The sequence below is a fragment of the Sphaerodactylus townsendi genome, linkage group LG03 (genome assembly GCF_021028975.2).
Source record: "Sphaerodactylus townsendi isolate TG3544 linkage group LG03, MPM_Stown_v2.3, whole genome shotgun sequence".
NCBI classification, from domain to species: domain Eukaryota; kingdom Metazoa; phylum Chordata; class Lepidosauria; order Squamata; family Sphaerodactylidae; genus Sphaerodactylus; species Sphaerodactylus townsendi.
Genome location: NC_059427.1, coordinates 158739189 through 158763247, shown reverse-complemented (window position 1 = coordinate 158763247; position 24059 = coordinate 158739189). Strand labels below are relative to the sequence as shown.

Here is a 24059-nt window from a genome sequence, read left to right as displayed (position 1 = left end):
TAGATTAGCAGGGCTTCTGATTGGCTGTATAAATTAAAAGGCATCCTGTTAAATTGAGTTTTCTGCCCGAAATGTTAAAAAGTGTTGCTGTTAGAGTTATACACATCCTCACTCCCTGACATGTTGTGGCCAGCTCTGCCTCATGTGGCAGCCATTTTGTTCCCTGTGTCAGAATTCCAATGTGTCAGAATTCCAATGGTTCCCTGTGTCAGAATTCCAATGGTGGCCCAAAAAGGTTAAGGACATGTGTAGTTCAAAGCTGCCCTCTGGACCTCCACTGGCGTGGCAATTTGACGGGACCGTCCCATTATTTTCAGAAGTAGAAAGGGGAATGTTCCTTAAGGATTCCCCACCCAGCCCTCATCACGAACCACTATCTACCTCACAGAATCAATTTCTGTGCCCTAATAGTAATTTCCGCCATCCAGAGAGCTGTAATTTGGGAGGAGGAATGGGGCCAGAGTTGGGATTTTTCACAGAGCTTTCAGCCAGTGATAAAACTGTGTGGTAGAGCTGCCATGTGGAATTGAGCAATTGTTGAGAGGATAATCAGTTGCTTTACTGTGATCTGGATTGATACGATGCTACTGAGCAATTGGTCGTTGGCTTGAAGCTTTGGCAGGAGCGAGGTGGCCTCGCTTTTTGGCGGGTTGCGCATGGGGACTGATCCCTTCAGGGGAGGAAGAGCCTGCTTGCTGGGACTCCCCTTTTGGTGGGGGTCTCCATAAGAGAGTGGTATAGAGGAGGCCAATAACCAGGTCAGGGATCCCAGTCACTGGGGGATGTGTGAAGTCTGATGGCGGGAGAAGGAATGTTAAAGGAAGAGGCCTGAGATACGGACAGGTTTGGTCAGGGATCTGCAATCTGTGGCTCTCTAGATGTGCATGGACTACAATTCCCATCGCTGATGGGAATTGTAGTCCATGAACATCTGGAGAGCCACAGGTTGCAGACCCCTGGGTTTGGTCTTCTTCCAACCCTCGTCCCATGCCGCAGTACTGGTCAGGCTAGGAAAGTTAACCCTTCTCTGACCTTTACTGGTATAAATGGTTGGGGTGTGTGACAATACTGATACAGGACTTTTTCTATTACTGGGCGCTTCCCACCCCAGAGATCCCAGGCATTGATTGTATAGGCCTGATGTGGGGGTCTGAGGAGAGAGTGGCTATCCCGCAGGTATACTGATCACCTAACTCACCAGCTGCTATGTGGTATAGTGGTTAAGAGCAGGTGCACTCTGATTTGGAGAACTGGGTTTGATTCCCCACTCCTCCACCTGAGCGGCAGGGGCTTATCTGGTGAACCAGATGTGTTTCCGGACTCCTACATTTCTCCTGGGTGACCTTGGGCTAGCCGCAGTTCTCTCAGAACTCTCTCAGCCCCACCTACCTCACAAGGTGTCTGTTGTGCGGAGAGGAAGGGAAAGGAGCTTGTACGCCACCTTGAGTCTTCTTACAGGAGAGAAAGGTGGGGTGTAAATCCAAACTCTTCTTCTTCTAGCCTGCCAGGACTTCTGGAGGTGATCTCGGGCTGTATCTTGAAGTTCCTTAGACGAATGGTTCTTGGGGACTTCAGCGTCCATGCTGACAATGCAGCTTCCAGACAGGCCACATGGCAGCACTGGGACTCTCCCTATGTATCGAGCAGGCTACACCCTGAATTTGACCTTCTGTGTGGGGGTGGAGCCGGGACTGGCCTCTGCAAATAGAATGCTGTGGTTGGACCAGAACACCCTGAAGGGCCGTCTGAGCATTCCAGCCACTCCCTGTTTAGGTGAAGAGCCGATTTGCACTCTCCCGTGGAGGCTTGTGAATCCTGTTGGTTCCTGGAATGCTCTGCAGGATTCTGTGCTTCCCAGCAATTCACTGGACGAGCTGGTAAAGGACCAACGTGGCCTCCTCTTGGAATCCATCAATAAGACCATTCCTTAGTGCCCTCTTCGCCTGCTCCAAACTAGCTCCTTGGTACACCTTGGAGCTAAGAAGAAGAAGAAGAAGAGTTTGGATTTATATCCCCCCTTTCTCTCCTGTAAGGAGACTCAAAGGGGCTTACAATCCCCTTGCCCTTCCCCCCTCACAACAAACACCCTGTGAGGTGGGTAGGGCTGAGAGAGCTCAGAAGAGCTGTGACTAGCCCAAGGTCATCCACCTGGCATGTATGGGAGTGCACAGGCTAATCTGAATTCCCCAGATAAGCCTCCACAGCTCAGGCGGCAGAGCTGGGAATCAAACCCGGTTCCTCCAGAATAGGTACATGAGCTCTTAACCTCCTACGCCACTGCTGCTCCAGCTTAGCAGGAAGAAGCTGTTGCTGAGATGACTAGAGCAGAGAATTCGTGATGAAGTGCCGAGAACACCTTTTAGGATGCTTACAAAAACCCACAAAATGGCAGTGAAGACCGTGGAAAAAAATACTGCTCTATGGCCAGCATTGTATCCGCTAGTTCTTACCCAGCTCAGTTGTTTAGGGTGATTTGGTCTTGGACGGCCCAGATGGAGAGGCCCCAAATTAACAGAAATTGGGAACTTAGCTGTGTGTCATTTGCATATTTCTCTGGGGATAAAATCTTATCACGCTGACTGGGACCTCCTGGCCGATTTGGATGCATTTTGTGAGCTCCTCAGGTCTATATTGGATCAATTCAGCTGCCCTCCCAAGGTGATGTCAGCAGGACAAGGTGATGTCAACAGCAGCTGTGAAGTCTATAACTTAGATCCGTGCCCGTCTTGGCTAATGAAAGCCATTGGAGATGTGGACCCCCCCGGAAGTGCCATTACCAATCTGTGTCTCCCCTGACTTCTGCAGGGCCCCGTTCCCGGGGGAAGGAGAAATTGTTGAAGGAAACAAGTGGAGTAAAGACCACTCTTGAGAAAAAAATAATAATTTGATCCGACAGATCCTTCCAACTCCTGACCAGTGTCCCATTTTCCGTACCTGGGTAAGCAGCTGTGGAAGAGGTCCAGGCTTTCCTGGAGGATGCATCGCTTTGGACCCATTTCAGTCCAGGTTCTAGAGACTGTTCTGGCCGTCCTTACAGAGACAAGGAGGTGCTGCTATTGCTTGAGTTGACAGCAGCTTTTGACTGCATGAGGCTGCGAGTCAGAAGATCGTGGTCGACTGACGTTGGGATGTGTGGGACATTCGAACCCATATGTTCCCCTGGGCGGTACGCCCCTGGTGGGTTATGATCTCTAAGGTCTGCGAGAGGGGCCAGGGTGGTCTGGAGGCTTGGTTCCTCACGGAATGCTCCCTTGTGCCCCGGGAGCACAAGGGAGCTTTGGACGCTCCTGTGCCAGACCAAAATGGGAATCTGACATTGACCTTGACCACTTCGGGGCTTTGGCTTGTCACACCGATCCCTGGCATTTCTCCGTTCGCTATTATTGCAGCTTCTGAGAATCCGAGACAGGCCCCTGAATTTACCCTCCTATATTTAGATGAAGGATTATCCTGGCATCGTAGAGGAGCCGTGCCCCACCCGTTCTGGGAAAGGTCTGGTGCCAGGGTGTGGCTGGAAGGGGAAAGAGGGCGAAGTGCTCCGGCTGACGGATAACTCTGAACCTCTTGACCTGTAAAAGAGTCTCCGCGTGTTGAATCAGAGTCAAAACTCCTAAGGCAGAAGCTCATGGGAGGAGTGAAGCTAGAATAGCCCAAGGGACAAGATTTGTACCTCTCAGTCACTAGTTTAGAAATTGTTTTGATTGTTGGAAAAATCTCCAGAGAAAAGACAATATCTTGAAATACAAACTTTGTATGTACTTTGCGCTTTGAATGTACTCCTGATTTTTGTATTTGTATTTCAAAAATGTCTGGCAACGCTCTAGAACCTATTTTTAAATGCCAGATAAAGGTTGTTGTTGTTGTTGATATCTTCATTTATTGCTGACAGGAAACCCCTTATGAACCGATGATTTGTGGATTTGATTATTAAGAAAAAAATTAATTAGAAAAGGAGAGGTTTTTTATTGTAACTATGGAGTAAGTGTTAAGTTTGTAATTGTACTTGTGTTTGTCACAGAGAAATCTACTTCTTTACGTAGAGCTTTGTTTTTATTTTTCTGTGTATGTTTCCCTTTTATTTTGTTACTTTTTAGTTCTTGACAGTTTTTTTCTCATTTAAAAATCTTTCAATATTTTTTAAGAAGAAAAATCGCCATAGAGATTTATTAACATTCTTTTTGGTACCCTTATGGTCCATCTTATTGTGCCATTATTAAAGTCACCACCCAGGACTGTCCCAAACAGTATCAAAGTGTTAAATTTTGGAAGAAGTGTCACTGACTTGTATTAGCAGTATAACTCAATCCCTAGCTGCACATATAACCTTTATAACAAACCTTTATCCTGAAATATCTCTGTCACTGACTACTGGGCACTTCTCATGGGTTGAGGAATGGATGCTTCTCTAATCTTTTGCTTTGGGGGGGGCGGGGGAGTGTGCAGCGTTCCAAACTTTTGGTATTGTACCGTGTTTCCTCAAAAATAAGACAGGGTCTTATATTAAATTTTTGCACCAAAAGATACATTAGGGTTTATTTTCGGGGTAGGGCTTATTTTAGGGGAAATACGGTACCTTCACAGTTCATTAAGGCGGGCTCTCGGCAGCCCCATTGCTTCCCCGTCATGTGTGATGCAGGCTGCATCCTCATTGGCAGGGAGCACAGGGCATTGTCCACAATTGTGACCTGTAACTACCGGTAGGGCTTATTTTTGGAGTAGGGCTTATATTTTCAGCCTCCTCCAAAAATCCTGAAAAATCATGATAGGGCTTATTTTCAGGGTAGGTCTCATTTTCGGGGAAGCACAGTAATACTTGGCCAATTACGCACAGCAAGGTTCCTGAGACTTCAAAGGGAATTGGTCGGGGAGTCTTTGTTTTAGGGGACGTGTCAATCTGAGACCAAACAAGACTCCGAAACCGTTGGTTCAAAAGGCTTCATTGGAAAGCATCAATGGCCAGCAAGCGAAAGGCCAATTCTAAATTGTCTTTTACCAAACCCCAACATATCAAACCCAAAGTACTCATCCTCAGTGGTGTAGTGCCAACGGGGAAGGGGGGCACAACGCCCTGGGCAGAGCAGCAGTGGAGGCGTGGCCCGACCCTGGCGGGGGCAGGTGGTGCTGCAGCAGGGGCGCGGGGCGCACACGCATCCCAGGCACAGTTTCCACTCGCTCCACCTCTGCTCATCCCCCCCTCCCATCTTCCCGTGCTACCCAACTACAAAGCAGAGACAGTGAAATGGTGAGACAGATCTCCAAGGCCAGAGAATGAGTTAAGCAGCCATCTGGCCCAGGCATTCCCTACTTGGTCAGCTATGCGAAAGAGAAAGTAACTCCTCACTCCCCCTCCCAGCTGCAGACTGACTTCCCAGATTCCAGGCTTCCACCTGACAGTATGTTTCTCATGATTACCCACTGCCCTGTTTGCAGCAAGGCAGACATGACCCATCAACAGCAGTGGCATAGTGGATAAGAGCAGGTATACTCTAATCTGGAGGAACTGGGTTTGATTCCCTGCGCTGCCACTTGAGCTGTGGAGGCTTATCTGGGGAATTCAGATTAGCCTGTGCACTCCAACACACGCCAGCTGGGTGACCTTGGACTAGTCACAGCTCTACGGAGCTCTCTCGGCCCCACCCACCTCACAGAGTTTTTGTTGTGAGTGGAGGGGAAGGGGAAAGAATTTTTAAGCCCCTTTGAGTCTCCTTACAGGAGAGAAAGGGGGGATATAAATCCAACTCTTCTTCTTCTTCAACTGATCATTTGCTTGCAGTGTGTGTGGGGGGGGAAAGGTTTCAAAAGTTCTCTGTCACGCACGTGTGCTTTAATTTTCTATGTAATATTTAATGTTTATCTTTCATTTTATGAGTAGGTTGGGTATAAAACTACAAGGCTGGAGACGCCCCAGTTTGTCGATCAAATGTAGGGGCAAATCGGGCATTTGGACTGATCGACTAGTCTTATTATTTTTGAATGTTCTGTGTGTTACTGTAGATTTATCTATCTATCAATACAGTTATTTGTTTATTTTTAAATCTAAAGATATGGAGGAGCAGGGAGGACATGGCAACGAAAATGATACGGCAGAACAAGATGCAGGACGTAGTCGGCAACAGGGAGGAGGGCGAGCGGGAACCTGGCAGAGCAGCTCAGAAAATGTGTGTGGGGGTAAAGGGGGGTGAAGAGGTTGTTCTGGTTACAGTATCAGGCAGTTTCACACTAGCCTGACAAGGACCTTTGATCTCTGGATAGGAAGCCAAAAGACTTTGAATAAATCAAACACAAAGGAAGCTAGTGGCCAAATGGTTGTAGATCAGAAGTTGATGGGGGGGGGGGACGGGGACAGGAAACAGAGTTTACCTGAGAACCAAGGGGGGAGAACAAAGGAAATTCTGATCCAGGCCGGGCAGGGGAAAGCAACTCCTGATCCCAGGTCTGAAACAACACCTGCTTGGAACGATGGTACAGCTGAAAAAAGTCTATGTATTGGAACATTTCTTATTTTCTGTTTTTCAAAAAAACTTTGGAAAACTCAGCAGCTTTTGAGTATTCGGAAAAAAGAACCCAGGATTTATAAGTCAGGTGTGGATCCCCACAGCCCTGGTCTTGTGATGGGGGGGGGGGGTTGGAGGGGGGGTAAGACTAGTCAGGTTGGCTGTGGGCAGAGAGAAGAGGTTCAGGGCAAATCTGTGCCCACTGGCAAATCTGTCCCACTCTGGCAGCAAAGCAAAATTAAAATCGTGCTACAAGTGGATTTGCTTGCTGTGGAGAGAGTAGAAAGTGAAAGCAAGACTAGAGGAAATATATCTGTACAAGAAATCTTGCCGCAGCAGACGTTTGCCTCCACCCCGCAGCAAACACCTTGTGCGTAATTGACCCGTTAGCTTGTGTATCCAACCCTCCCTTTCTCCCAAGGAGTTCCCTTGCATGCTCTGAGAATTGAGCTGTAGAGTGGGGTGAGCTGCTTCCTAGAGAGAAGGCTCAAGACGCCATGAACTCTTCTGTCCCAGTTTTGCTCTCTGGGGTCAACTCACTTCTGTTCCTTTTCTGGCTTTCCCCCCAGTTTTACCTGCAGGCCCGCTTCACCTGGCGGGGCGCTCGGTTACTCCGGCCGTTGGTCCAGTTCGTTCTCTTGATGCTGGCCTTATACACAGGGCTGACCCGCATCTCTGACTATCGGCACCACCCGTCAGATGTAGCTGTGGGACTGCTTCAGGGAGCTCTCGTGGCCTACTGGGTGGTAAGTTGGCACCTGCCCCGGGGCCGGGGGTGGAGGACTGGGTCTTGGTGTAGAAGGCTGCCTGTGGTGGCGAACCTTTGGCACTCCAGATATTATGGACTACAATTCCCATCAGCCCCTGCCAGCATGGCCAGTTGTAGGGGCTGATGGGAATTGTAGTCCATATCTGGAGTGCCAAAGGTTCGCCATCACTAGGTGAATGGGAGCTACCAGCATCTTTCTCTTCCCAGGTTTAAAGACATCAAATATTGTTCTGTGATTTACGTTCTGTGGCCAAAGGGGAAACGTTGAATTCTGCACCTTACATCAAGTATGCATACTGAACAAATGTTCCTTTTCTTTTGCATACAGCACCAACCAGTTTTTTGTGTGGTTTTCAAATACAAATACAAATACAATACCTTTAATGGCATATAGTGTGGTTTTCCATCATTCATCTTTCCCTGACCCTAGCCTAGATAGTTCAGCCAAGCCCAGTGCATCAGATCTAGCCTGTTGAGCAGGGTCAGCCCTGATTGGGACTTTGAAAGAAGACCACCATGGAAGTTCAAGGTTGCTCCCCTGAGGGAGGCAATGGCAAACCACCTCTGAATGTTTCTTGCCATGAAAACGTTATAGGATTGCCATATAGCTGCAACTTGACAGAACTTTTGAATAATAATAATAATCCGCACGAATACAATGCCGATACATTACAACTTCCTAGGCCTCTGGGTGAGGCTTGAATTGTAATGAAAGGCCAACAACCAGCTAAAGAACTGGCAGCTATGAAATCAACCAGTAATAATAATAAGGCAGCTGTGAAATCAACCACAACAACAACAACAACAACAACAACAACAACAACAATAATAATAATAATAATAATAATAATAATTTGAATGATTGTGGCGAAAAAGAACAACAGTAATCCCAATAGTAGTCGGTGCTCTAGGAGGAATCCCAAGAAACCTTGAAAAGCATCTGGAAAGCCTGAACTTGGACAGAACATCAGTCCACATGCTGCAGAAGGCAGCACTTCTAGGAACTGCACACATTCTACGCAAATATCTCTAATCCTAGGTCCTTGGGAAGGACTGGATATTCATAGATGAATTCCAGACACTTGTGCTGTGTTGTTATGTGTATAATAATAATAATACACCGATACATTACAACTTCCTAGGCCTCTGGGTGAGACTCGAATTGTAATGAAAGGCCAACAACCAGCTAAAGAACTGACAGCTGTAAAATCAATCAGTAATAATAATAAGGCAGCTGTGAAATCAATAATAATAATAATAATACGAATACTACACCAATACATTACAACTTCCTAGGCCTCTGGGTGAGGCTCGAATTGTAATGAAGACCAAAAACCAGCTAAAAAACTGGCAGCTGTGAAATCAACCGGTAATAATAATAAGGCAGCTGTGAAATCAACAACAACAACAACAATACTACTACTACTACTAATAATAATAATAATATGAATACTACACCTGTACCAGAGACTTTACAGGAAATATGTGTTTTGAAGGGAAGAAGAAGAGGAGTTTGGATTTATATCCCTCCTTTCTCTCCTGCAAGGAGACTCAAAGGGGCTTACAAACTCCTTGCCCTTCCCCCCTCACAACAAACATCCTGTGATGTAGGTGGGGCTGAGAGAGCTCAGAAGAGCTGCGACTAGCCCAAGGTCACCCAGCTGGCGTGTGTTGGGGTGCACAAGCTAATCTGGTTCCCCAGATAAGCCTCCACAGCTCAAGTGGCAGAGCGGGGAATCAAACCTGGATCTCCAGATTAGAGTGCACCTACTCTTAACCACTATACCACATTAGCTCTTGATGCTTGAGCCTTTGTGCAATGATCCTGGGGAGTCGCTGGTCACCCCATCAGTATAGGCAAGCTTCCACAGTGGGCAAAGAGCATCTCCCTGGGCCATTTTGGGTCAGGAAACTGGTGGGCCACAGCTCCATTCAGAATCGGGTCCCTCCCCCCCCAAGCCTGAGGATTAACTTCCCAGTGAGAACCTCCCAGTCTGTTATGTATGAATTGGAATCTGAGCAACGTCTATTTCTGTCTGTTCCGCTGTCTCACAAACATTTGTCACGTACATAGTCTCACGACAGGCTAGATTGTCCTTTTATTTCTAAGCTAAACAGTCTCACACATGTACCTTTTCTTTCAGGAGGAGATGCTGAACCCCCCCTCCCCAATTTCCACTCCACCCTTAACCTTGTGGGTCACAGCATTGGGGGTCAGGAGGTGCCAGGCAGTTTAGCTCAGCTTTGCCAAGACGAACCTAGGAATGGGAGCTGCCAGGAAACCAGGAAGGAAGCAACACGCCCTTGCCGGCATTGTGTGCAGGCGGCCGGGAGGAAATCCTTCAGCTTCCCACCCTGGCTCGGCAGTTCCAGCCCCACCCAGCTGCCTCCAGCACGGCAAAGGGAGCCTGCAGAACTGGGGCGATCGCATTCCTTGCCGTTGCCCTAAATTCTAATTTGCAGTGCCGGGATAGAACGAAGGAACTTTTCACTGCCGGTAATTCTGGCCCTTGCTGCGCTGGAGGAAAGAGGTCTCAAAAAAGAGTGAGTGGATCGTGAGCTGCGGGACAGGGGAGTAGGGAGCCCCAGCCTCTAGGGCCACAGGTAATTTTAAAGCCCCTCCCCCAAAGAAAGCCTTTGGTCCTGCTGCAGAGATTGCTGTCAAGGGAGGCAGAGGCCGGGTTTAATATGAAGAAGGGTGGAGAGGAGTCCGTTGATTTATTTTCGTTCATTTGCAGCGTTTATCAGCCGTCTTCCTTCTTCGTGGAGCTCAAAGCAGCTTACGACACACATGAAACACACTTGAAAAAAGATGCATTAAAAATTAAATCATAATTCGGGACCTCTAGGAAACTTAACCAAATGTGGCCCTAAATAAAACAGTCCTCTGTTGCCTCCTAAAGAGGGACAGCGAGAGGGCCCGGCACACCTCCCTGGAAAAAGTGTTCCACAATTGTGGGGATGCCCCCCCAAAAGGCCCTCTTTCTTGGACCCACCAAACGAGCATCTTTGATTGGTGGGACAATCAGGAGGGCCTCCCCCTGAGATCATAATTCCAGGTTTCTTAGCTAAAGTTGACAGTGTCCTCACATCCACCCCGAGGACGCTGCCACCATTTCAGAGTGATTTAAAAATCCCATGCAGGATTGGGCCCACATCACGATGCGCTGCGAAGCCCTTGCTCCCTTCACCCACCCATACACACCTTTCAGCTGCCAGGTTTGCGTGTGTGTGCACCTGTTTCATCACCAGGAAAGGTGCTGAGGGCAGGGAAACGAGCTCCTCAACTTGCTGCGCTGTGGGCCTGGTCCGGATTTTTAAATCACTTGATGCATTTTCAAATTGTTTTAAAACGGCTACGGCATGCCTACGGGAGGCAGGAGGGCGCCATCATGTCTGCTTTAGTGCTAAGTATTTGAAGACAGGCTGCAGTTGCTCCCTGCGGGGAGAAGTGCCCTCCAGACACTCATTCTTTGATGAAGTGGCGTGGGTCTAGAATTCCCAGATCCTCAGCTTTTACTAGCCAAAGTGCAGAATGAGTTTCTAGCAGTGGCGGAGTGCCAAGGCGGAAAATCGCCCCCGGCCCCTTTCCCCCGCAACCCTCCTGTGGCCCCACCCCCAGGGGCACACACACACACCACCCCCATTCCCACACTTACCTACGTTCCTTTTCTTTTTAAAGTACTTTTTGAGGCTGAAAAAAGTTCAGGCTAAAAACTGCCTGAGGAACTACAGTTCCCAGGAGACCTTGGGGCTCACAAGGAGACCTTGGGGTGGGGGGGCCCCATGGGTGGGCATGGGGGGCAGAAAAAACACACTGCGCACCTGGCGCAGTTTGACCCAGCTACACCTCTGGTTTCTAGCTCTCATGGCTGCAGATGAAATGTGATTGCAAGAAGGCGGCAGTGAAAAGTCATGCAAGAAAGAAGAAGAGTTGGATTTATATCCCCCCCTTTCTCTCCTGCAAGGAGACTCAAAGGAGCTTACAATCTCCTTGCCCTTCCCCCCTCACAACAAACCCCCACACCCTGTGAGGTAGGTGGGGCTGAGAGAGCTCCGAGAAGCTGTGACTCGCCCAAGGTCACCCAGCTGGCGTGTGTGGGAGTGCACAGGCTAATCTGAATTCCCCAGATAAGCCTCCACAGCTCAGGCGGCAGAGCAGGGAATCAAACCCGGTTCCTCCAGATTGGAGTACACCTGCTCTTAACCACTATGCCACTGCTGCTCCTAGCCAGATTTGTTTGGCAATTCTTTTGGGTCATCAGTAGTTGAGGCTACCAGCTGGAGTATAATCTTAATATTGCTCTGTCATTAGCCCCAGGGGCATCCACAGACTGCATCTCCCCTCATTTTGTACTTCCCACCCACGGCTGTCTGCCTCTAAATACTTTGAAATCGTGGAGGCAGTTGTGGCAGGGTAGTTCTGCTGATGGACAAGGCAAGAAGGTCATTTCAACCCATTCTGCTGCTCCTCCCATTGCAGCCTCCCAACGCACACAGGTCCCCCAGCCAGAGAGGATTAGGAGGGGAGGGAAATGCTGGAAAGTTCTGCGGCTCTTGGATCTACAGGTGGGTGGGATCCAGCCCAAATAAAACACAGTGGCCGATAATGCACGGCGAGGTTCCTGCGACTTCAAAGAGAGTTGTTTTCTGCTGCTCCAGAGACTAGGACCAGGAGTCATGGGTTCAAGGTGAAAGAAAGAGATTCCACCTAAACATCAGGAAAAACCTCCTGACCATCAGTACAAATTTAGGAGACTGGAACCACCGGAAATAACTGAAGTACAGCATAATTCTGAATGTGACATATTAGGCAGTACAGAAATTACATAATAGGATCTTACTTACAATAAGCTGTACACAGCCGTGTAGACGGCTACCCCTAATCGTATTATCCAAGTAAGTTTGTAAGACCGTTTTGTGCAGTTCAGTCCTATTCGCTGCACAGAAAAGCCCCCTGAATAGTTCAGTTTTGCATACTTTGGAACTGTGAGCTTCCCTGATCACCTAAGGAAACCATTCCACAAGGCAGACAGCACAGCAGAGAAGGCACATATAGGCAGAGGCGTATGGGAGGGAAATGGTGCCCGAGGACAAAACTTCCTCAAAGAGCCCTGCCCCCTGCGAGTCACATAGCCCTGCCCCCGCGCGCCACGGAGTCCTCCTTCTCCGTGCTGCTGGCTCCTACTCTCCCCAACGCTTTGGGAGGGCAGAAGCCTGCCTGCCTGCCTGCCTGCCTGCCTGCCTGCCTGCCTGCCTGCCTGCCTGCCTGCCGGGAGCCTCGTCTGATTTGGGCCTCCCTTGGCCCTGCCCACATCGTTGAAGAGAACAACATGGGCAGGGGTGAGGGAGGCCCAAGTCAGATGAGAGGGAAGGCATCTGGTCACTAGGGTTGGAGATTCGGATGGTCCGAATCTGGATTTTGACCGAATCTGCATTGATTCGGAAGGATTCGGACAAGCAGGGTCTGAATCTGAGCTGTCCGAATCCCATCTGATTCGAATCCATGGGATTTGGATCACCAGCCTACTGGTCACGTGGGGGACCGTTTTTGCACCGCCCCCATGTGACCAGATTAGTTGTGCCCGGGGACATGGGTTACCCCATGTCCCCAGGCAGATACGCCCTTGCATGTAGGGGTAGCTGTTGATTTTGCTCACTTTCTGGGTGGCCCGTACAGCAGGCCCTGCTGGCTTGAGCAAAATTGTCAAGCTGGAGCATAGGTCGTCTCATAAGAGGGGCTATGTCTGAGGAACCTCCAGTGTTTGATAATAATCCCCCTCCTCCTCTGGCCCTTAACTAGCTTGTGTTTGGGCTTCAAATGATGATCTGTGCTATGAAAATACAGGCTACCTTTCCATGCAACTTCTCACTGCTCAAGGGAGGTGCCGAGTTGTACTGTATTTCATGTTAAACCTAAAATGAAGGATTGTGTGCTGTTAAGTATGCACAACATTTCATTCTGACATCTCTGTGTGAGGGAGCTGATATCCTTTCACAAACCGGTATGCAAACAGGACCCATCCAAAGACCTCCGTCCGCTTGATCAACTCTTGCAAAACAAGATCTATCCTAGTTCGATCTTAATTGCAAATTTGCTTTATTTGGTATGGAATGTGTGCGAGAAGAAATTGGAGTATTCGACACACACAGCCCTGGCAAAGAATTCCTGAGCTCTTCAGCTTTGGGGTCAGGAAGGCACTCCCGGGTTGAATTACTTGCATCTAAGAATCTGTAATACTGTATTTGAAAAATATAGAGCCGGCCTTTTAACCAAAGGCTTGCCAAGGCAGCTAACAGCAGCTACTGAGGTCCAGTGCCCCTATACATAATTTGCTAAGGGCTAGGAATGTCCGACGACGGACCGCCAGCCAATGGGTGCGCAGGACTCCCATTGGTTGGAAGTGGGTCCCTTGCATTCCAACCAGCCAACCATCTCCCTTCCCAAGACCTGCAGGCCTTGGGAGGCAAGGTGGGGGGAGAAGGACAAAGGGTTGTCCCCCCACCCCCTTTCCCTGTTTCCCAAGAAAGCAAGGAGAGGAGGAAACAGCACAATTCTCCAAACGGGACTCAGCTAGGATTGGGGTCCTTTCCCTGTTTCCCACGCTGCACAGGACTTGGAAAACAAGGGAGGGACAGCCCTCTTTACCCCCCTCCCTCTAGAGCTCATTCTGTTTCATTTTAAAATGGGCTTTACTGCTAATAAAGGGGCAGCAGTGGCGTAGGAGGTTAAGAGCTCATGTATCTAATCTGGAGGAACCGGGTTTGATTCCCAGCTCTGCCACCTGAGCTGTGGAGGCTTATATGGGGAATTCAGATTAGCTTGTGCACTCCCACACACGCCAGCTGGGCATGTGTGTGACCTTGTGTGTGACCTTGGGCTAGTCACAGCTCTACGGAGCTCTCTCAGCCTCACCTACCTCACAGGGTGTTTGTTGTGAGGGGGGAAGGGCAAGGAGATTGTAAGCTCCTTTGAGTCTCCTGCAGGAGAGAAAGGGGGGATATAAATCCAAACTCTTCTTCTTTTTCTTCTTCTTCTAATAGTGACATAAACATGGGGCCCCCAACATGGTTCCCACAGGCACCACAGCGCTTGCTAAGTGGGCAGGGGACAGCTGCTGGTTTGTCATTTGAGATCTGGTTGGCTGTGCAGATTTTTTTTAAAAAAATGTTACATTGGCAGCAGCTGCCCCCACAGGGCAAAAAATTTCATTGTGTGACTGGAAGTAAGTGGTGGCAGCCATTTTATGGCCAGCTCGGCCTCCTGCAGCGGCCATTTTATGACCGCCATTTTGTGGCTGTGCCCACCACACAGGACTACAATTCCAAAGGCACCTGCAGGGCTACAATTCCCAAGGACCCCCAGGTCTACAATTCCATAGGCACCTGCAGGCTCAAATAAGTTAGGGACCCCTGGTCTGAAGCAGCAAACAGGAGCAGCAGTGGCGTAGGAGGTTAAGAACTCGTGTATCTAATCTGGAGGAACCAGGTTTGATTCCCAGCTCGGCCGCCTGAGCTGTGGAGGCTGATCTGGGGAATTCAGATTAGCCTGTGCACTCCCACACACGCTAGCTGGGTGACCTTGGGCTAGTCACAGCTTCTCGGAGCTCTCTCAGCCCCACCTACCTCACAGGGTGTTTGTTGTGAGGGGGGAAGGGCAAGGAGATTGTAAGCCCCTTTGAGTCTCCTGCAGGAGAGAAAGGGGGATATAAATCCAAACTCTTCTTCTTCTTCTTCTCCTCCTCCTCCTCCTCCTCCTCCTCCTCCTCCTCCTCCTCCTCAGGGGCCCTCCGGCCATCTCTCACCCAGCCTCTCTCTTCTTCCTCTTTCTAGGCCTTCCGTGTTTCCAGCATGTTCCACCACAAGGACCGGCCCCGCTGCCTGCCCACCACCATCTTGGACAGTCCCAGCTCAGACGGCCACACCGATTGCTAGGGGCGGACGTGTGTGTGTGTGACCAGCGCACAGGTGCTGCCTGCTCACGGAGGGGGAGGGGCACTCTCAGTTTGGCTGGATTGGTGCGTCTGCAGAAAACCAGTGCCCTTCTATAACCAGCCGTCCCAGTTCTCTGGTGTCTACTGCCGAACACCTAGGCACGGAATGGAACAGATGGGGGAGGGGGTACCATGCCACTTTCTAGGGGGACACTAGGGAATGGTTTCCTTGCTGATACGCTGGTGTGTCTCCTGAAGCAGCTGCCAGGGACACCAAAAAGGAGACACTGGGGTACTTCTGTGCCAGGGCCAAAGGGCTCTCCATCCTCGAAGGGAACCGTCCACTTCTTCGAAAACCGAAACACTGAAGCCATTTTCTACCTCCTCATGAGCTTTTCCTCTGCGCACGGATGCGCAGCTCCCATCTCTGCTGACTCGGGCTGCTCTTGCATGATACTCACACAGGCAGCTCCAGAAGAGGAAACACCTGTTTGAGGGGATTTGAAAATACTGTGTGCCCCAGACTGCCCAGCTCAGAGGACAAACATACCCTGGCGCTCGATCGACGTGCCTTGCCTGCTTGCGCGCCCTGCAGAAACGAACACATGAAGGAATGAACCACACGCTCTTGCAAGGGGGGGGTCTAGAATGTCCATGTTTGCCTCCACCCGCCTTTCCACCTCCCGTAATGTGAATGGCATTTTTGTAATAAATGGTACTGACAATCCTCTTGTCTAATAACAGTGATTTGTCAGAGGAGGGATAGAGAAGCTCAGGAGACGGTGCCGCTTCACTTGCCGTCTCCCTCGGGGCATTCCTCCTAGCCCTGGAGAGATGAACCAAGCCCCTGGTAGGCTGTGATCGCACATCTGGTGCTTGGCCAAGGTCCCCGAGAAGCCCTTATTTCATTTAAGCAATCCTCTTTTCCTGGTGATGGCGGAGATCGAGAATCTCTCCCTCTTTCATTCAAGTCATGGCGCATCTTAGCGACCGACTAGATTTTCAGGACATGAGCTTCGGAGAGACAGACACCTGGCCCAGCTCATGCCCTCAAAACCTTTCGCATTTCTGTGAAATGTGACAGAACTTGAACCTAGATCTTCTAGTGTCTAAATCAAGGGATGCAATTGTACCTCTCTGTTTTGCATTGGTTAGACCTCACCTGGAATATTGTGTTCAGTTCTGGGCACCGCAATTCAAGAAGGATGCTGCCAAATTGGAACGGGTCCAGTGAAGGGCAACCAAAATGGTAAAAGCTCTGGAATCCGTGCCCTATGAGGAGAGACTTAGGGAGCTGGAGATGTTTAGTTTGGTGAAGAGAAGGTTAAGAGGTGACATGATAGCCAGGTTTAGATATTGAAGGGATGTCATGTTGGGGAGGGAGCAAGCTTGTTTTCTGCTTCTCCAGAGACTAGGACCTGGAATAATAGGTTCAAGGTGAAGGAAAAGAGATTCCACCTAAACATCACGAAAAACCTCTTGACAGTAAGCACTGTTTGACAGTGGAATGCACTACCTCGGAGTGTGGTGGAGTCTCCTTTGGAGGTTTTTAAAGAGAGGTTGGGTGACCATCTGTCAGGAGTTCTTTGATTATGTGTTACTGCATTGCGGGGGGTTAGACTTGATGGTCTTTGCAGTCTTTTCCAACTCTTCTATGATTCTAGTGCAAAGTGCTATGACTACCCTCCAAAACCATCTTCATGGAAGGTACCACATTCTGCCACGTGGAACAGAAATCCATCGAACGCATGATATCTGACTTTTGGAAGCTCTTCCTATGAAAATCCTGTTGGTTTCTAAGGGGCGGCTGGACTAGAATCCAGCTTCTCTACTGCAGAGCCGCCGCATGGCTGCCCTCTGAAACTCCCTCCCGGATGATTTCCAGTTGCATAAATCTGTCTAGCCACAGCTCACTTTTCAGCAGCAATGGCGTAGGAGGAGCAACAGTGGCGTAGGAGGTTAAGAGCTCGTGTATCTAATCTGGAGGAACCGGGTTTGATTCCCCCGCTCTGTCGCCTGAGCTGTGGAGGCTTATATGGGGAATTCAGATTAGCCTGTGCACTCCCACACATGCCAGCTGGGTGACCTTGGGCTAGTCACAGCTCTTCAAAGCTCTCTCAGCCCCACCTACCTCACAGGGTGTTTGTTGTGAGGGGGGAAGGGCAAGGAGATTGTAAACCCCTTTGAGTCTCCTGCAGGAGAGAAAGGGGGGATATAAATCTCTTCTTCTTCTTCAGAGCTTCCCTTCCGAACCAGGGAGATGCCGCCGTTGGGTTCAAAATAGATCCTGCAAACCAAAATGAAACCTGCCGGCCATCCCAGGCTTGGAGGGAAACGGTTCTGTCCGTAGGGTATGTGGACCACCTCAGTCTCTGTTGGTTCTCCTGAGACTGTCTTGTAAGTGTAAGGGTGGAGGTTAGTTTCTGCTCTTTCTGCCTGGCCTTGACGCATTCCTCGTTCTGGGCTTCGTGCCCGGGATGGTTGGGGCCTTAATCTTGCTGTGGCTATCTTGTGTGCTTGAAGCTTGTTTCTGCTCTGTCGTGGGAAAACTGCTGGGACGTTTGGGGGAGGTGGCTGAAGGTTCCGTAAAAGCGATACCTGAAGCCCGGGAAAGTCAGAATCCGCATCCCGTGTAATGCGATCGTTGAAGTTTATGAAATAAACGTACTGAACTCAGTTCCTTTGTTTCGAGTCCTTTGAGGTTCCTTACATTATGCGGATTCTCACATCTCTATCTTCGGATTGATTTTGGGTCACTACCATTATCCTTCCGTTTTGTGAATCCCTGATGCCCAACGACATGCAGGGATTGAACACCGAGAGTTCGTCGCACTTGGAAGGCGACAAGACTGTGGTAGCCCCCAAAGAGGGCTCCATATCTTCCTTCCACGCAACGGTCTCTCTGGAGGAGCCAGCGGAACCCATCTCCCTGGTGACCCTCTCTAAGCCTCGGCTCAGCCGGAGCTTAGCCTTCCTCCAGCTGCATGAGCAATTGGAAGAAGCCCCCCTGATGGCTCGGCGCCTGGTTTCGGCCGGCCGCCTGGAAGTGCGTCAGGATTTCTACGATCCTGGTGGTGGAGTGTCGATGGATCGCGCCCCTCTGGGGCAACATATCACCACCCGCCAACATATGGATTACAAACCGGTGATGCGACGGGTGGAGGAGGAAATCGGGGTATCAACCATCCACGGGGACACAGAAGAGTCCCTGGCAAGGTTCCTGGATCAATACCTCGAGGATCCCCCTCCCGAAGATCACTGGCAGAGCACCGGAGCGCGCCCGAAAGGCTCGCGCCCCCCAACGACCCAGGACTCTGAGGAGGAAGTGTTGGAGTTACCTAAAACTTCCAGACTCCGACTCACGTTCGCAGAAGATGCCCGTACCCGCGACCCTCCGGACTTATCGGATCTCGAAGAAGCGGCGGCCATGCCCCTGGACGGTGCCCGCGCCTCCAGACCTGAGTTGATGGGGGCTACCGCCCTACCGGCCGCGGATACACGGCGTCCCCTGGTTTCGGATCTTTGGGAACAGATGGAGGCTCTCGAGAGAACCAAACGGGACTGGGAGCAGGAACGGATGGCTCTCGAGAAAGAGCGTGAAGCCTTGGAACAAGAATGTGAACAGCAGCGCCAGGCCGTAGAAGCGGAACTTTCCCGAGAGAAGGACGTCCTAAGAGACCAGTTCCTCAAAGACCTCACCTCCCATGACCGAGTCCTAGAACACTCCCGACTTGAGCTCCAGCGCCAACGCGAATGCCTTAAAGCGCTGGAAAACCAAGGAGTTGTCGAGGCGGAATTGCAACGTAGAGAACGGGATAGACTGCAACGTGAACGGGAGGCTCTCACACGTCGTGAGAGGGAGTTGGCTGCAAGGGAGGCGACGTTCCGGAGAGATCTCGAAGCGCCACCAGTGGCTCTACCCAGCACCGGTGGCGCGACTCACCGACCCATCGCCCCGGATCGTACCGCTCCCCTACCCCAGCATAGAGTCCTGCTCCCAGTGCAACCTCCAGCCCCCGGTCCAGGGGCTCAACCACCGCCTGCACAAGCTCCGGTCCCAGTTCCATGAGCCGGTAGGGGTTACCCTCGCCCTCACATCCCTGCACGTTTTGATGGGACAGCTTCCAGATTGCCATATTTTATTTTACAACTCGACGCACATATGCTTGAGTTCAGGAGTGCAGGACTGCCGGCAGCCGAATCCACCTCTGAGCGCCACCGCCGTCTCGGGTTGTGTCTATATTGTGGGGGCCCGGGCCACATGGCGGCCAACTGCCCGAAAAAAAAGCGCCTGTCCCCGCACCCCTGCAAGTCAACGGCACGGACTCCTCGCAAGACGGGCCCTCGGGGGCCCCAAGGAGCTGCGCAAACCGCCTATGATAGGCGCCTATGATAGGACAGGGCGTATTGGGGGTGGGGTGGCCCTCTACATCAAAGAGAGCATAGTGTCACATAAAATAGACAATGCAGGGGGAGCTGATTTCTCTACAGAAGCACTGTGGATATCAATACCAGGGGTGAAGCATAGTTTAACATTAGGAATATATTATCGTCCCCCTGACCAAAGCGCACAAGAGGATTCTGAGATGGAAAAAGAAATTAGAGAGGCCAACAAAAGCAAAAATGTCGTGGTAATGGGCGATTTTAACTATCCCCATATAAACTGGAAAAATGCATGTTCAGGTCATAGTAAGGAGAGAACATTCCTGGATATGCTAAATGACTGTGGCTTAGAGCAGATGGTTGTAGAACCAACCAGGGGAGATGTGATCCTAGATCTAATTCTATGTGGGACCCAGGACCTGGTGCGGGAAGTCAGTGTTGTTGAGCTGATAGGGAACAGCGACCACAATGCTGTCAGATTCAGTATCTCTGCATGCGAACAAGTGACAACTACTAATGTAGTTACATTTGCCTTCAGAAAGGGAAATTTCTCAAAGATGAGGGGGATAGTGCTCAGGAAGCTGAAAGGGAAAATCAAGAGAGTCAAAAATGTCCAAGATGCTTGGAGGTTATTTAAAAACACAGTCTTAAAAGCTCAGCTGGAATGTGTTCCACAGGTTAGGAAAGGCAGCACCCAGTCCAAAAGAAAGCCACCATGGTTAACAAGGGACGTTGAGGAAATTATTAGGGGAAAAAAGATGTCTTTTAGAAAATGGAAGTCCAACTTAACTGATGAAGAATACCAGACAGAACACAAATGGTGGCAAAAGAGAAGCAAGTTAGCTGTAAGGGAGCCAAAAAAGGATTATGAGGAACGCATGGCTGCGAACATCAAGACTAGCAACAAACAGTTCTTCAAGTACATCAAAAGCAGGAAGCCAGCAAGGGAAGCGGTAGGCCCGTTAGATGACAAAGGAACAAAGGGTGTGCTAAAAGATGACAGGGTGATTGCAGAAAAGCTGAATGAATTCTTTGCATCTGTCTTCACCCAAGAGGAGGTGAGGAAAATTCCTGCACCTGAACCAAGCTTCTTAGGAGGCGAATCCGAGGAACTAACGAAGATAGTGGTAGACAAGGAAGAAGTTCTGGCAGCCATTGATAAACTAAATGCTACCAAATCCCCTGGCCCAGATTGCATTCACCCAAGAGTTCTTAAAGAGCTCAAGCATGAAATTGCTGATGTTCTCACTTTAATATGCAACATATCCTTGAAATCAGGCTCCATCCCTGAAGACTGGAAGATGGCCAATGTCACACCAATCTTTAAGAAAGGAACTAGGGGGGACCCGGGAAATTACAGGCCAGTCAGTTTGACATCTGTTCCTGGTAAATTAGTAGAATCTGTCATTAAAGATAAAATTATAAAACATGTACAAAAGCAAGACCTGCTGAGAAAGAGTCAGCATGGCTTTTGCAGAGGCAAATCCTGTCTTACAAACTTACTAGAGTTCTTTGAGGATGTAAACAGGCATGTGGATAAGGGGGAACCAGTGGACATTGTCTACTTGGATTTCCAAAAGGCTTTTGACAAAGTTCCTCACCAGAGACTATTGAGAAAACTCAGCAATGAAGGAATAAGAGGGGAAGTCCTCCTATGGATTAAAAACTGGTTGAGAAACAGGAAGCAAAGAGTGGGTGTAAATGGGAAATTCTCACAATGGAGAGATGTAGGGAGTGGTGTCCCCCAAGGATCCGTATTGGGACCAGTGCTCTTTAACCTATTCATAAATGACCTGGAAGTAGGGGTGGGTAGCGTGGTGGCCAAGTTTGCAGATGATACCAAATTATGTAGGGTGGTGAGAACCACAAAGGATTGCGAGGAGCTCCAAGCGGACCTTGATAAATTAGGTGAGTGGGCTAAGAAATGGCAAATGCAGTTCAATGTAGCAAAATGCAAAGTGATGCACATAGGGGCAAAAAATCCAAACTTCACATACACGCTACAGGGGTCAGTGCTATCAGTCACAGACCAGGAAAGGGATTTGGGCGTCTTAGTTGATAGTTCCATGGGAATGTCAACTCAATGTATGGCAGCTGTGAAAAAGGCAAACGCTATGCTGGGGATAATTAGGAAAGGAATTGATAATAAAACTGCAAAGATTGTCATGCCCTTATATAAAGCCGTGGTGCGACCGCACTTGGAGTACTGTGTTCAGTTCTGGTCGCCACATCTCAAAAAGGATATTGAAGAGATAGAAAAAGTGCAGAGAAGGGCAACGAGGATGATTGAGGGACTGGAGCACCTTCCTTATGAGGAAAGGCTGCAGCGTTTGGGACTCTTTAGTTTGGAGAGGAGACGTCTGAGGGGGGATATGATTGAAGTCTATAAAATTATGCATGGGGTAGAAAATGTTGGCAGAGAGAAATTTTTCTCTCTTTCTCACAATACTAGAACCAGGGGGCATTCATTGAAAATGCTGGGGGGAAGAATTAGAACTAATAAAAGGAAACACTTCTTCACGCAACGTGTGATTGGTGTTTGGAATATGCTGCCACAGGAGGTGGTGATGGCCACTAACCTGGATAGCTTTAAAAGGGGCTTGGACAGATTTATGGAGGAGAAGTCGATTTATGGCTACCAATCTTGATCCTCTTTGATCTGAGATTGCAAATGCCTTAACAGTCCAGGTGCTCGGGAGCAACAGCCGCAGAAGGCCATTGCTTTCACATCCTGCCTGTGAGCTCCCAAAGGCACCTGGTGGGCCACTGCGAGTAGCAGAGAGCTGGACTAGATGGACTCTGGTCTGATCCAGCTGGCTTGTTCTTATGTTCTTCTTATGATGACGAGCTCGGGGAGATCGATGACACCGAACCTGAAGGGGTGAGCCTTTCGTCCGGTCCCGCGGAAGATTTTCCTGCGCCAGATGCGGTGAGTGAAGGGGGAGCCCCCATAACTATTATGACCACGCTAACCAATACCTCCAAGCACACCCATATTCTGGCACGAGCTCTCGTAGATTCCGGTTGCTCCCACTGCCTTATGAAGCCTCAGGTGGCTGAGCAGCTAGGGCTCGAACGTATAGCATTGGCCAAACCAATTCCCTTTACTCAAATGGATGGCAGCCCGCTGGGCACCGACGGTCCGGCCCGTTTCAAGACCCAACCAGTGCTTCTGCGATGTGCTGAACACTGGGAAAGACGTAGCTTCATTTTGGCTCCAGTCGCCAAACATCCCATAGTGCTGGGCATGCCCTGGCTCCTCTCCCATGAACCCACCATCTTCTGGGGGCAACGCATAGTCCGATTCACCGATCCCCCTTGTGGGGATCACATGCACGAGGGTGAGCCACCGGCAGAGGCTAAAGAAGATCCCGAGTCGCCCCAGGCAATGGCTTTAGCCAGTGACCTGAGCCCAGAACTGGCCGGAGTTCCCAAACAGTACTGGGATTTAGCCAAGGTCTTTGCAGAACAGGAATGCGATCAACTTCCCCCCCATAGGGACACAGACTGTAAAATCCTCTTGGTCCCAGGGGCACAACTTCCAAAAGGTAGAATATATCGGATGAGCCCAGCCGAGGAGAAGGAGCTTCGAGCCTTTCTCGATAAGAATCTGGCTCGCGGTTTCATCCGCCGCAGCACCCGTTTTGTTTGTGAAAAAGAAAGATGGAACCCTACGTCTGTGCACTGATTATCGTGGTCTCAACGCTGTTTCGTTGTCAAATAAATACCCTTTGCCCCTCATCAAGGACTTGCTCGATGCCTTGGGAAAGGGGCGTATTTTTACCAAACTGGATCTGAGGGAGGCTTATTACCGAGTACGAATTGCTGAGGGCTTCGAGCATTTAACAGCATTTAATACCAAATTTGGACAGTATGAATATCTTGTAATGCCATTCGGATTATCCGGTGCCCCAGGGGCTTTCATGTCTCTTATCAACGACGTTCTACAAGAGTTTCTGTTTAAGGGGGGGGGTGTATTTGGATGACGTTCTAATATATTCCCAAACGATGGAAGAGCATGAACGTTTGGTCAGGGCTGTGTTGCAACGACTGCTCGATAACTCACTTTTCGCAAAACTGTCCAAATGTGCTTTCCACCAAACCTCCATGGATTACCTAGGGTATCGGATCTCTCCAGAGGGCCTGGAGATGGACCCGGCAAAAGTTGCAGCTGTAGTGAATTGGCCGATACCCACCACCCGTAAGGAACTTCAATCGTTTCTAGGTTTTGCGAACTTTTATCGAGATTTTATTCCCCAATTTGCCAAGCTTGCTCTACCACTCACAGATTTACTGCGCACCAAAGGAAAGGGACCCCAGGCATCGAAACCCGGGGCTCCCCTTTCTTGGTCCTCTGAGTGTCAAAAATCGTTTCAGGCTCTTAAGACAGCTTTCACTACTGAACCTATTTTGAAACACCCAGATCCTACTTTGCCTTTCATCGTACATGTCGATGCTTCGGATAAAGCCTCTTTAATG

The 24059-nt window shown here is 49.7% G+C and overlaps 1 protein-coding gene across 2 annotated transcripts in view; it reads left to right on the top strand.

Annotated features, from left to right (window-relative positions):
- The window catches only part of LOC125428176 (phospholipid phosphatase 3-like), an 83793-nt gene extending 67869 nt beyond the window's left edge, over positions 1 to 15924 (top strand). The window contains exons 5-6 of one of the 2 annotated variants that reach the window (XM_048487900.1): positions 7064 to 7240; positions 15097 to 15924. In XM_048487900.1, coding sequence (XP_048343857.1) covers positions 7064 to 7240; positions 15097 to 15198 — 279 coding nt within the window. In that variant the 3' untranslated portion in view covers positions 15199 to 15924. The remainder of the gene's footprint in view (positions 1 to 7063; positions 7241 to 15096) is intronic. The other variant, XM_048487902.1, reaches the window with a different exon arrangement.
- The last annotated feature ends 8135 nt before the right edge of the window (positions 15925 to 24059 follow it).